The 12,513-nt window shown below is 40.0% G+C and overlaps 4 protein-coding genes across 4 annotated transcripts; 1 reads left to right on the top strand and 3 right to left on the bottom strand.

Moving 5' to 3' along the window:
• Positions 1 to 179: 179 nt before the first annotated feature.
• On the bottom strand, positions 180 to 2,723 carry F4817DRAFT_330323 (uncharacterized protein). Its single transcript, XM_049302382.1, has 5 exons — positions 2,466 to 2,723; positions 2,316 to 2,406; positions 2,091 to 2,255; positions 1,015 to 2,037; positions 180 to 941 (listed from the first exon to the last, which is right to left on the bottom strand). Exons 1-5 carry the CDS (start codon positions 2,567 to 2,569, stop codon positions 831 to 833), a joined length of 1,494 nt encoding a protein of 497 aa, XP_049161585.1. The 5' UTR covers positions 2,570 to 2,723; the 3' UTR covers positions 180 to 830.
• Positions 2,724 to 4,078: 1,355 nt separating this feature from the next.
• On the bottom strand, positions 4,079 to 4,694 carry F4817DRAFT_313575 (uncharacterized protein; the record flags this gene model as incomplete). Its single annotated transcript, XM_049300264.1, has 3 exons — positions 4,079 to 4,279; positions 4,343 to 4,558; positions 4,638 to 4,694. The coding sequence occupies 3 exons, from the start codon at positions 4,692 to 4,694 to the stop codon at positions 4,079 to 4,081; spliced, it is 474 nt and encodes a 157-aa protein (XP_049161586.1).
• An 808-nt stretch (positions 4,695 to 5,502) lies between these two features.
• F4817DRAFT_17039 (uncharacterized protein) lies at positions 5,503 to 6,614 on the top strand. The gene is made up of 3 exons (XM_049298200.1): positions 5,503 to 5,645; positions 5,739 to 5,950; positions 6,018 to 6,614. The coding sequence occupies exons 1-3, from the start codon at positions 5,563 to 5,565 to the stop codon at positions 6,443 to 6,445; spliced, it is 723 nt and encodes a 240-aa protein (XP_049161587.1). The 5' UTR covers positions 5,503 to 5,562; the 3' UTR covers positions 6,446 to 6,614.
• Positions 6,615 to 6,696: 82 nt separating this feature from the next.
• Positions 6,697 to 8,650, bottom strand: F4817DRAFT_357244 (glycoside hydrolase family 18 protein; the record flags this gene model as incomplete). The annotated part of the gene is made up of 2 exons (XM_049305893.1): positions 6,697 to 7,273; positions 7,368 to 8,650. 2 exons carry the CDS (start codon positions 8,648 to 8,650, stop codon positions 6,697 to 6,699), a joined length of 1,860 nt encoding a protein of 619 aa, XP_049161588.1.
• Between the last annotated feature and the right edge of the window lie 3,863 nt (positions 8,651 to 12,513).

Below are 12,513 nucleotides of genomic sequence, written 5' to 3' on the forward strand. Positions count from 1 at the left end.
ATCCTTACCTAGTTAGGCTAGTGGACATCCGGGGCTGCAGCCTGCATTGGCACATATGTCCCCACTATTACACTTATCGAGGTACCTAAGTATCTTGTACCCAAACACCATGTGCATAGCACAGGTAACAAGCTATACATATCAGAGAACTTATCATCTTAGAATGATAATTGAAAATAGATTCTGTAACATATTGTTTTTTATAATCTAATAACTAATAACATACGGGTTAAATACATTTGATATGTAGTAACAAGATGTCTCGTGTAGTTATTTATTCGTAAAGTATTTCTTGATGTGGTCATGTTGGTATACGTACGAAGCAGGGAAAAGGTGATTGCTTTCGAGATTTCTGCTCTTAATATACTTCCCTTGGCTTAGAGACTTATATTTTCCCCTACGCTATCCCATACGACAGTAGAGATAACTTACCGAGTTTATGTAGCAACTTATATGTCAACTTGTGTTGGGTATTTATTCCATCCAACTTACCTGGAAGCCAATATGATAACAAAGTCTGCAACTATTACATTAGCAATGTTTAAATATACCACCGCCAAATCAACGAACCAGACTAGGATATAATGCTGCCCTCTTAATAGCGGAGATAATGGTATGCACGGAATCTAAATCGGGGTTTGGTAGCAAGTCTATTGTCTGATCATCTATCTGCTACATGATAGCCGTACTTCATGAGCTCAAACGCAAAGCATTTTTGTGACTAACCTCGAAAGCCAATTACGAAAATAAAAAACAGCTGAACCCAACATCCACGGGTTATCAAGTCTCTTAAGATGACCGAGTCTGCAAATCCTGCGAGTCTGAGAAGATTAGCCTGACCCCTTGACGTTATCTCTACTTGAGGTGCTTCTCATCTTCTTTATGCGCTCCTTCAGAAGCTTTTCTCGTAGCTCATTGGCCTGCTGTACTGGGGACTTGGTCTGAAGAATACGAGAGTCAGTTCTCGGTCTAAATGTATAATGTGATACGAACTCCCTAAGGAGAAGGACGAACCTCATCGGCTGTCGAGGCCGCGCGGTGTCTAGGGGATCTGGGTTTGTCTTCATCTTCCGAAACATCAGCTGATCTGTTACGGGTGCGAGGGGAATCGGCAGAGTCTTTCCGCCTTCTCGAAGGGATGTCTCTAGCTTTGCTATCCTGTCCGTTTCTTCGTGGGCTTCTCCGCCGTGGTCGCCTAGTCTCATCATCAGACCCTGATTTGCTTGGACTTCGCGTTAGGGTTCGCCTTAGCCTCCCACGGTGGCTAGGTGAGGGACTACGGCTGATAAGTTCCCGGACCGGTCTTCGTCTCGGGCTGCGACTGCGTGATCGCGAGTAGGAGGATGAGCGAGAACGACTTAGCCGTCGACTGTCGCGGCGTGGGGGAGACCTCGAGCGACTAAGCGAGTCCGAGTATCTACGCCTCTTAGGTGCTGGCGAGCGAGATCGACTACCACCGGATCTACTGGCGCTTGCCGGCGAAGATGTGTTTCTTCTGCGACCGTCTCTACGGGGTCTATAACCTCTCGTTCGCCCTGTAGACCGATCTCGCTTTCCTGAAGCTCTATGGCGAGGTGGCGATCGACGCCCCCTAGAACGGTGACGAGGTGGGGTAGGTGATCGGTGACTAACTCGCCGGCTACGTCCGCTAGTCGTGCTAGATGATCGGGAACGAGACACAGAGCCTCTGGACTCGGGACTCGCGGAACGGGATACGGAGCGTCCACGTCGAACCTCTTGCCTGCTTCCACGGCGGCTTGGGGGTACATAACGATCACGATTGTTATGATATGAGTCCCGCTCTCGTCGCGGTGGTGAGGGGGATCGGTCACCGCCTCGGCCAAAGCCTCTACCGCGACCACCGCCAAAGGCTCGATCACCACCACCACGTCTTCCACCACGCCAATTATCGCCCCGCCCACCACGAAAACCACGGTCGCGTCGCTCTCGATCTCGTACATCTGATAACTCACGGTCGCGACGCTCCTGGGTCTCCCGTCGAATTCGTGATTCTTCAGCAGCCTTGTCTGCATCGATCTAATAACAGTTAGTACACCCTAAATTTACTGAGTATGGGATAAAAATAGTACCTTCTCCTGAATGAGTTCTAGCTTCTTTGCTTCCAGAAGCTCCTTGGGGACGCCCTGGGGGCTGGACTGGGCGCTCAAGCAGAGGTTCCAAAGATCTTTACAGAAGGGTGCGGTATCTTTATCGAGGAATCCGGTAAGCTGGATTTGCATGGATTTAATATCAGGCTACGGTATCCAATGTCAGCAAGGTCAACGATGCTAGCCTTGCAGCATAAGTGCACCTACATATCGGGAACCTTCGATTAAGTTAAAGCACAGCTCAGTGACGACATCATCTTCGGATCCTAATATCTCGGATATCTTGCTGGCGATCCATCTGATAAAATCATGGTTAGCTGTTGGGTTGCTCAAGTACGCGTGGTTTGGGAGACGAACTTCTTCATGACCTGGAGATTGACCTTTTGCATGTCAACCTTCTGATTGAATTCGGGAGGGAACTTTGTCGCTCGTAAGAGCTTCGCGTCTACGCTGCTTGCCATGGTGCGCTGCTGGTGGCTGCAACTGCGAGGCGTCTATTTGCGAGGCGTCTATTTGCGAAGCGTCTTCTGTTCAGGTGTTAGTACGGGAAATAAAGATGGAAGAATTGAATGCAGGACTAAAAAATGACGTCTGGGGAAAACGCCGTATGGCTGGTCTTGGCTCTAGCGTTTCACTGATCGGGTCAAGGGATTTGAAAGCCTGCGCGGCAGTGCAGTGCTTAGGCCTAGCAGTGCTAACTATCAATTTACGCGCTAACAGCTTTCTCGGCTGCGGACAGCTGCCAGTAACAATTCGAAACGTTGTGAGACCTGTAGATGCTCGCCTAAAAATACTAATATCATTCCACTCTCTAGCAGCTAAATTCCTGGCAATATCAATAAGTGCCCAAAGGTTGCACTAAGTTATAACTATTCAAATACTTATAACTACTTGTTTTAAAACTCTATGTAAACTACATAAGATGTAACAAAAAACCAGTGTATTTTAACTTTTCTATGTATATAACCCTTAATACATTCCTCTAAGGTATACAAGTACGTAACTTGCTTAAACCTGTATTTTTCGAACGCTCGTCATGGGTATCTTAACACCCGTTATAGCTATAGCCTTAGTGCATATAAGCCATTAAAAACCCTTAATCCAGCACCCACCCACCTGCCTCAACGGTCCTTTACCCTAAAGCTAATTGGCCAATTTAACCTTTTTTTCTAGAAGCGCAAATACGTACATGTCGGTACTTGAGTTTTAATACAGACACACTTATTGGCTCCTTTTATCTCGGAAGCGAGTTTCTTATCAACAACTAAAATAGCAGGACCCGAGAAGCGAGAATCAAGATCGATATTAGTTGTTGTACTACCTACTATGTAATCTGGTAATAGTAGTGTATTAAAGCTGTAACCCACCAGCGCCAAAAATAGCCAAGTCTTCACTCCTATGACGCAGATGAGCGACTTGTCATGATCAACTGAGATCATCCTAACATATCATCATCATTTCCAAAGAACGGACATTGATTTTCATGATATACAGTTAATCCTACTGCCCGCTTGATAAAAAGGCTCACCTCATCAACTATTGAAGTCACCCCTATTCTAAGGAATTGGTATACTCTCTTAAGTCCGATGTCTTTAGGGTCATCGGCGAACACGTAGAATAAAACAAGGCAGCATCGTGATAGATTTAGAGAAACGCCGTAGAGCGATAGATCATATATTCCGTGCCATTTTACCGTTATTAGCATTAAAACCCATCAATCAAAATCCACCCATAACCGTAGTCATATTCCGAATCATAGTAGCCGGGCCAGTAGCAAATCGTTAATGCACACAACTCTGTAGTGTTTAGCCAGTTCATACGCCGTTTTATCCCAGGAGCACCCTCGCTCGTCTGTGTTTTCTTGTCCGCTTCCCATCGTCCGCTCGATCCTTTGTAACGCCAATGATTGATGATCATAATGTAATTGGTCATTTTAAATTTGGGGGGTATTCAGCCTCGCTGTGTCGTGTTCACTTTGGGTAGCTTAGCCGGTTGATTTCTTTTCGGTCGTACTTGTGTTCAGCGGCCACCTGGGTCTGCTGTTTCGCGGCGAGAGCATTGATCTTCTCGCGCGCCTTGATTAAGCCGATGTTATCTTGCTCCCTCAATTTGGCGCGGATTTCGTACAAGGAAAGCAGTGTAGAAGCTCTATCAATATCGGCGTCCGGTCGCTATATAATTAATCAGCATTTGTGCTACCGCGACAAACAAAGGGCGACTTTAGAAAAACATACCTCTCCTCCAAGAGGACTACCAGGTATAGATGGCGATGCCGAATTAGTTCTCGTCAATGGTGGTGTGAGCATGCGACGGCCAAACTTGTCCGTCATGCGACTAGCTGGGGATGTCACCCTGCCTTCGGAGACGCTTCTTGGCTGTTGCTGTAGGTGTTCCTTACGGTCGAGCGTTCGGTTGACGCTCACCAATTTTTTCGCCGCTGATTGATCTTGCTGTAAGGCATGTTGGGTTAGCGAGGTATATTCTCGTCAAAGTGTAGTTGGGGAAAATGCGACGAAAAGAAATACATACGGCAGCTTGGAGATCATTGAGATCTGCTAGCATCTGTGCCAGCTGAAGAGCTTCCATACTGTCGCGTACAATAAAGATCCTTCAAAATTGATAATATTTTGCTAGGTGGCGTCTAAATTGAGATTCGAATCCGGAGAAGAGTGAGCTTGCGACTTCGTCGAACTTAGATTACGCAGACAAAGTTATAAATGTGGCAGGCATGAAAAAGGAGATTGGTCTTGTGACGATATCAATAATCAAGGTGGGCTAAGGGACTTTTGCAGGGGACATGGAGAAGGTGAGAGAATAATAAATTATTTACGCAGTAGAGTTATTGTGGGGTACGCTTTCCCCAGGTCTGGACGTCGGACTAGCCGGGTCCAGAAGTCCTACAGTGACTCCCCCCACGCTGTAAAAGTCCACCCCCAGTGATATCGTAAAGTAATAAGATGTGCAAAGTTACGAATTACCTACATACCTACATAGTACCTACCGCCAAGATATCCGTACCGAGAGAAAGGTAGCGTTTTTGGATAGTGGAGCCTGTACTAAGGGTATGGTATGGTACACAGGTACCTAGTATATAATGTACACTACAATGTACTCGCAAATTCCATGCTGCCAGGGCTTTAATTAATCCCGCTAACAGCAACACGAAGCTCGTCAGAGCCGAAGATCGGTAGCCTGTAGGTAACGTTTGGAGGAGTTTGGACCCCGAAGGATCAACGCAAACGCCATTAACGACTCCGCATACGGTTGCCGAACCAGCTTGACGTGATATACCTACCTAAGGCTCACACCTTCGGATCACTTGTATCTAGTACAGCCGGAACGTTCCCCCGCCAGCCAGCCACGTTCTTTTTCATACCTATTACCTATATGTAAGTCAAGCCCGCAGGATCTGAAATCGTCGCAAACGTGCATTGCTGATTACCTATCAAAGACAATGAATGTTTTCCGTCGCGGCATGGCGTCGGTGGCTTCTTTGAAGCAGGCCGGCAAAGTCGTCTGCATCGGACGAAATTATGCGTGAGTGCGCCCACTATGTAATCATCCCGCGGCACGGGGGTGAGGCGTGAGGCGTGAGGCGTCGTGTTAACATTAGGTATTACATGCGCGCAGCGACCACATCACCGAATTGAATTCCGCCAGGCCGAAGCAGCCTTTCTTCTTTCTGAAGCCTACGTCCTCGGTTCTGTTACCCGGAGCCGGTCCCGTCATCCGCCCCAAGGGTGTCGACCTTCACTATGAGGTTGAATTGGCCTTGGTTCTAGGCAAGCAAGTGAGAGATCTTGCAGCAGATGATGAGAAGGGCGCTTTCGACGCTATTGAGCGTAAGATTTTTGCAATCTCATAACTCATAGTTTATTATTATTAAATGAAACTAACTAAATATCGAAGACTATGCTCTAAGCATCGACATGACGGCAAGAAACATTCAAAATGAAGCCAAGAAAAAGGGCTTGCCTTGGTCAATCGCCAAGGGTTTTGACACCTTTTTACCGATCAGCAATCTCATTTCCAAATCGGCAATTCCTAACCCTCACTCCATAGATATCTACCTTACTGTCAACGACAATGTCCGACAATCGGACAATACCGAGCTCATGCTTTTCCAGATCCCAAGGCTATTAAGCGACATCTCCAAGGTCATGACTCTTGAGAAGGGCGATATCATCCTCACCGGCACACCGAAAGGTGTTGGACCAGTCGTACCCGGTGATGTTATGCGAGCCGGCATCAAAGTCGATGGTAAGGAGCTCGAGGAGAGCAAGATTGAGGTCAAGGTTGAGGAATCAACTGGCGCATATGAATTTGCTGAGACATGACGTGTTCCCCAACATGAACTATTGGAATCTAGCGAGGTGATCTTCGACAATATCTCTCAGACCGCTCTAATCTGTACATATTGATGCCCAGTATACTCAAAATCATATCTATTAAGACAATATATACCACAATTTAAAAAGACACCTTTCAAGGCCAATTCATAAGCGTTACATAAACTCCAGACGCACCAATCCAATTTTGCTTATTCCAAGTCCCTGCACAAAAGAGAAGGGGGCATAACCAATCTACTCTACTCCCCAGGCATACCCCACCGTATATTCCGATACTGACTCGTCGGGTAGTGGAGGTTATTCGGCGTCTCATCAAGCCAATCCAAATGCTTCGACATCGTATTAACCAATCCCCGCGCACCGCCCTTATCACCACTCGCCTCCCAGAAGAACGCCCCTCCAAGGCGGCGCCACTTCAGGTACTGCGCCTTGTATGTCGTGCTCCGGACATCGTCGTACGAAACCAGTTCCTTGGCCGCGGCGTCGTAGCTGTACGTCGCCTTCGCCACGTCGTCATAGACGACCTTGGCGCCGGGCTTCGGCAGGTCCTTAAAGTAGTATACCCCGGGCTGCGGGCCGCCCTGGCCCACACTCGTGTAGTTCTGCCCTAATCCGGAGGTCCCCTCGAAGGCGCGCCCGTAGAGGGGTAGGCCGAGCAGGATCTTCTGCGGGTGGACGCCTTGGCTTTCGTAGTGCTGCACGGCGGCGTCGGTGCTGAGACGTTTTGACTCGGCGCTGCTTTCGTAGGAGAATACGTTCGCTTGGTGCCCGCTGACGGTGTCCCAGCTTCCGGAGTAGTCGTAGGCCATTAGATGCCTGTTGTTTGTTAGTATTATAACGTTATAACTATATATATATATATATATAATAAGGTTGAGAGTTACGTAAAAAGGGGCGGTATAGGACTTACCAGGAGTCTACGTATTTGTTCATTGCGAACAAGTCCAGTTTTTCGTAGTTTTGAGGGCTGGCGGGACTTGCCACGCTGATGGTGAATCGGTACTGTACACCGTGGAGGAGTGCGTATCTATCGAATGCCTGTCTACAAGCCTGAACTAGCTTGACGAAATTATCCTTCTCGACATCGTTGGCGGGGTACTCCCAGTCAATATCAATACCATCGAAACCCCAGTCCGTAACGAGCTTCACGGCAGAAGTCGCAAATTTGTACCTCGCAGCATCTGTTGCAGCCGCCGTCACGAATTTTGGTGAGAAATTCCATCCGCCTATTGACAGGAGTACCTTGAGGGTACGGTTCCACTTCTTGTGGATGTATAGCTGCTTGACGGCGCCATAAGCGTTCGCAGTACGATTCGAGAGTGAATCGTCTGGGTAGCGCTTCTGGAGATCTACGACGGGGTCTGAAGACTTTACTGTTCCGTCTGCTTCAATATCGGCGAAGGCATAGTAGATATGCGTAAGCTCAGAGACCGGTAACTCTTGAGGATGGAAGCCCGAGTTGACGCCCCTGATATGAGCGTTAGCTATAACTTTAGTTCGGTATAGGGGTATGCTTCCTGACCAATTCGTGAAGTAGGCGCCATTCTTGAATCCTCTGAAGGGACCAGGCGGCAACGGCGGAAGCCCGCCGGAAGGGGGGGTAGGTGTTGCTGTCGGTGGTGTGGTTGCCGAAGTTGTGCTTGGTGGATCTACGGTAGTTGGAACGGCGGTGGCACTTGTAGTAGTATTCCCAAATGGAGTTGTGGTTGGTAAGATTGAAGTAGAAGTGGAGGGGATGGGGATGGGGATACTTGTAGTAGTGTTTCCAAACGGAACCGAGGTCGATGGTGTTGTGGTTGAGGGGACAGTAGCACTCGAGGTACTATATCCAAACGGAGGAGCTGTAGTTGCTGTAGTTGCTGTAGTTGGGGTAATAATGACATCAGTAGTGGTATTTCCAGGTAGAACTATAGTCGATGAGGTCGAAGGGATAATAACACTTGTAGTAGCATTTCCAACTGGAACATCCCAGCTACTTGTAATTCTTGAGCTTGAACTCGCCGTCGTAGTTGAATTAGTCCATGGCACCTTTGTACTACTAGTCACATTCGACGGGGCAGACGTATAGATGGTCTTGGTAGCGAAGACCGTCGTCGTTAAGAAAACGGGATTGCAATCAGTCCGCTCTCCTATACCAGATACGCAAGCCCAGAAGAGGCACTGGGCGAGCCCCCACGAAGAGATCTTCCGCATATCGACTAAGAGAGCTGACAAGAACGAGCGAACAGTCCCTCAACGGTGTTATAGCTAAACTAACTATAGGAACCAAGACTTCAGCTCTTATATAAGAAGCCCAAGAAGTAACTCAAGCTTGCCACTCTTCACCATCTTAGGCGTTCATCGAGCCTAGACTCGAAGTGAGCCCTTCCGCCGAGTTGTATGGAGGCAAGCTGGTGCCATCTCAACTCATCGAACGCGTCACTCCTAATAAAAGTTTTACTCGTCCAATAGGACGTCTTAGAGAGCCCAAGTTTCATGAGCAGTAATGCAAGTCATTCTGCGGGATATCGATATGACCCAGGTCTTTAGCCTGAGTGTCTAAGTGGTCGTTTTCGGTCCGTCAGAAGGGAAAATTAAGAATAAAATCTCCTAAGCTATGGGACGTATAGTCCGTCTGGAGAGGCCACGCAATTATACTAAAATGTTATTGGATATTTCCTTGGAAAAGCACGCTTGACAAGACGGGGCCTGCACTGGGATGGTCCGGGAAAAGGGACGGGCAGGGGGTATTGATGTCGGTAAAAGGTAGGTTAATATCGAGCGATGATACTGTTGGTTCCCGTTGGATTGCAACACTCGATCTGATGCAGGCACAGACCTTACCTGCGTAGACCATGTCCATGGTGCGCCGTTATTGTGCGAGCATGTGGTATAAAGTAGAACTTCTCAGGAGACTTCAGCTTAGATTCTAGATCGATGCTCCTTTCTTTTTTCATTTCTCAATGTTACCGTAGCAAGATTGATCCCATACCAAGGACGGGACGATAGCTTAATAATAGAAAACCTGGTGTCAACGGTGAGTAATGAGAATATGTGCCAAGTCTATAAACACCATTAAGGAAACGTTGCGTGAATGCAGCAAGGTTGTAGGGTGGTAACCAGGTACGCACGCAATCGCGGGAAAGGCGTCTTACGACGGGACACCTAGGAGAATGAGCTGATATTACGAAGCATGAAATAAATTATGCTTGATGCTGAAGATGTGTAGATCTAATATATCGCACATAACTATCACAACTACCGCAGGTATGGATAGATCATAGGACAGCATCGGGACTTGGTTATCATAACACCATCACGATACTTTCCGGTAAATATATTATGACATTACTGTCGGCTTAAGGTCCAATTATAAAAGGTATGATTAATCCCTCGTGGATGAGGCTCTTAACTGATATTCGATGTAGTCTATATAACTTTCACTTTCATCCAAGATGAAGTAGGCAAACACACAAATCTTGCACTACCCGACGGCTGCATTGATTGGGTTGGGCGATATTTTAGTTGCGGGTAGATAAGATAGGTTGCCGCAAGTACGGTTGACCAGACAAGGTACTATGCCAAAATAAAAAAAATAATTATACATTAAATTAAAATTGGTAAAAGGTCACTTGCCACAATTTAAAAAATATTAAATGTATATTTCCAAGCTTTATTACGGTTTATTGTTATAGAAATATTAACTTAATTAATATAATGTAAAAAATTAATTAATTAAATTAAAAAATTTAATTATTAATTATTAATTTAATTTTTAATTATTACATTTATACATTTAAATAATTTTATAATTTTAATAATTATAATATTATAATTAATATTATTTAATAATTTTAATTAATGCGAAAATAATTATTTAAATTATATATTTATAAAATATATTATTATTAAAATATTTAAAGTTTTTTAAAAATAATCGTTTTAAAAAGTATTACGTAATATATTTACGTATTTTATATAAATAAATAAATAAATAATAACGTAACGTTAAATAAATGGTTTAATTAAATATGTTTAATAAATAACTTTACATATAAATTTATATGTAATAATATAAAATAATAATAAAAAAATAAACTTTTTATTATATATCGTTAAATATTTTTTTTACCATATAAATTTACTATTATACACTTGTATTTTTAAAATATATAATCCGTTTAATAATATTTTTATTTTTATTTTTATTTTTTTATTTTTTTTTTTTACATTATATTTTTATTATAACTTTTAATTTAATTTAAAATATAATGTTTATTTATTTTTACGTATTATTTTTATTTAATTATATATATTAATAAAAGATTATACGGTTATATATAATTATTTTAAAATAAAAAAGTTAAAAATTTATTTTAATAAATTTAAACTATAAATTTGATATTGTTTATAAAGTTATACTTTTTTTAACCATATTACTTTTTAACCAATTAAAACCCGAAACAACTTTTTAAAATAATATCGAATTTATAATTTAAAGTAATTTTAAAACTTTATATATTAAAATTATACGTTTAACGTTTTAAAATAATAATATTAATAATATTATTAAAATAATAATATTAACGCGTATTTATAATAAATAATAATTAATTATATAATAATTATTAATTTTATTATTAAATTTATTAATTAAATCCACGCGTTTTAAATCTTTTAAAATATTAAAATGGTTATAATAATTATAACGCATTAATTATAATAACGGTTATAATATCGGTTATAACATTAACCGTAATAATAACCGTAATAATAACCGTAATAAACGTTAAAACTTAATAAAAAAAACTAAAAAGTTTAAATAATAATATTATTAACTTAAAATTATTAAAAAAAAAAGATTTTATATGTAATTATAAAATATTAAATTATTATATTTAAATACTTTAAAATTTAATATAATTAAAACGTTAAAAATTTTTAAACGTTAAAACTTAATATATAAAAACGTAATATTATATAAATATATAAAAAAAATTAAAAATTAAAAAAAACATATTATAAACTTTAAATCATTAAAATTAAAGTTATTTTATACGTTATTATAATATATTAAATCATTATAAATATAATATTTGATTTTTTTATCATTAATAAAAGCGTTAAAAATTTATATAATACCGTATAACTTTAAACCAAATATTTTTAAATATTTTACTTATGATTTACAAGTATAAACACATAAACTTTATTTTAATAAACTTAAATTAATGACGTAAACTTTGTTATACCTTTCCCGTTACATTTTTTTTTAACTAATTATATTTTTAATTTATTTTCCTTTATAAATTTCGCATTTTTAATTTAAAGTAATTTAAATAATTTTTATTATATTAAATTATTTAATATTAAAAATAATATTAAAAATAATAATATTAATATGTTTAAAATAAATTTTAATTAATTTAAAATATTTATTAATTTTATTATTAATAAATATATGTATTTGTTTGATTTTTTAAACGTTTAAATATATGCGTTTTAAACGTTTTAAATGTTTTAAAATAATAATTAATTGTAATATTAATTGTAATATTAATTATAATATTAATTGTAATATTTTTAAAAATATATAATGTTAAAATTTATAATATTATAACATAATATTATATAAATATGTAAAATATTAAAAAAATTTAAAAAATTAAATTAAAAGTTTTAAATTATAAAAATAAAAAATATTTTAAACGTGGTTATAAGTGTAAATACGTAAATATAAATGTTAATATAATATTTTTAATGTTATTACGTGTTTTTAAACGTTGTTTTAAACATTAAAGTTTATAATATTATAACGTAATGTTATATAAATATAAAAAAAAAAATAAAAAGGTAAAAAAAATATTATAATAATTTTAAGTTATAAAATAAAAAAGTATTTTTAACATTATTATTAATTTTTAAATTATTATAAATATAAGATTTAATTTTTAAAAAAACTTATTTTAATATAATTAAAAACGCCCGAATTATTTTAAATTAAAATTTATTAAAATTTATATTTATAATTTATAAATATAATTATATAAGTTAAACGTTTTATGGCGTTTATAACG

This window comes from Daldinia loculata, assembly GCF_022478755.1.
Source record: "Daldinia loculata strain CBS 113971 unplaced genomic scaffold F4817scaffold_10, whole genome shotgun sequence".
NCBI classification, from domain to species: Eukaryota; Fungi; Ascomycota; class Sordariomycetes; order Xylariales; family Hypoxylaceae; genus Daldinia; species Daldinia loculata.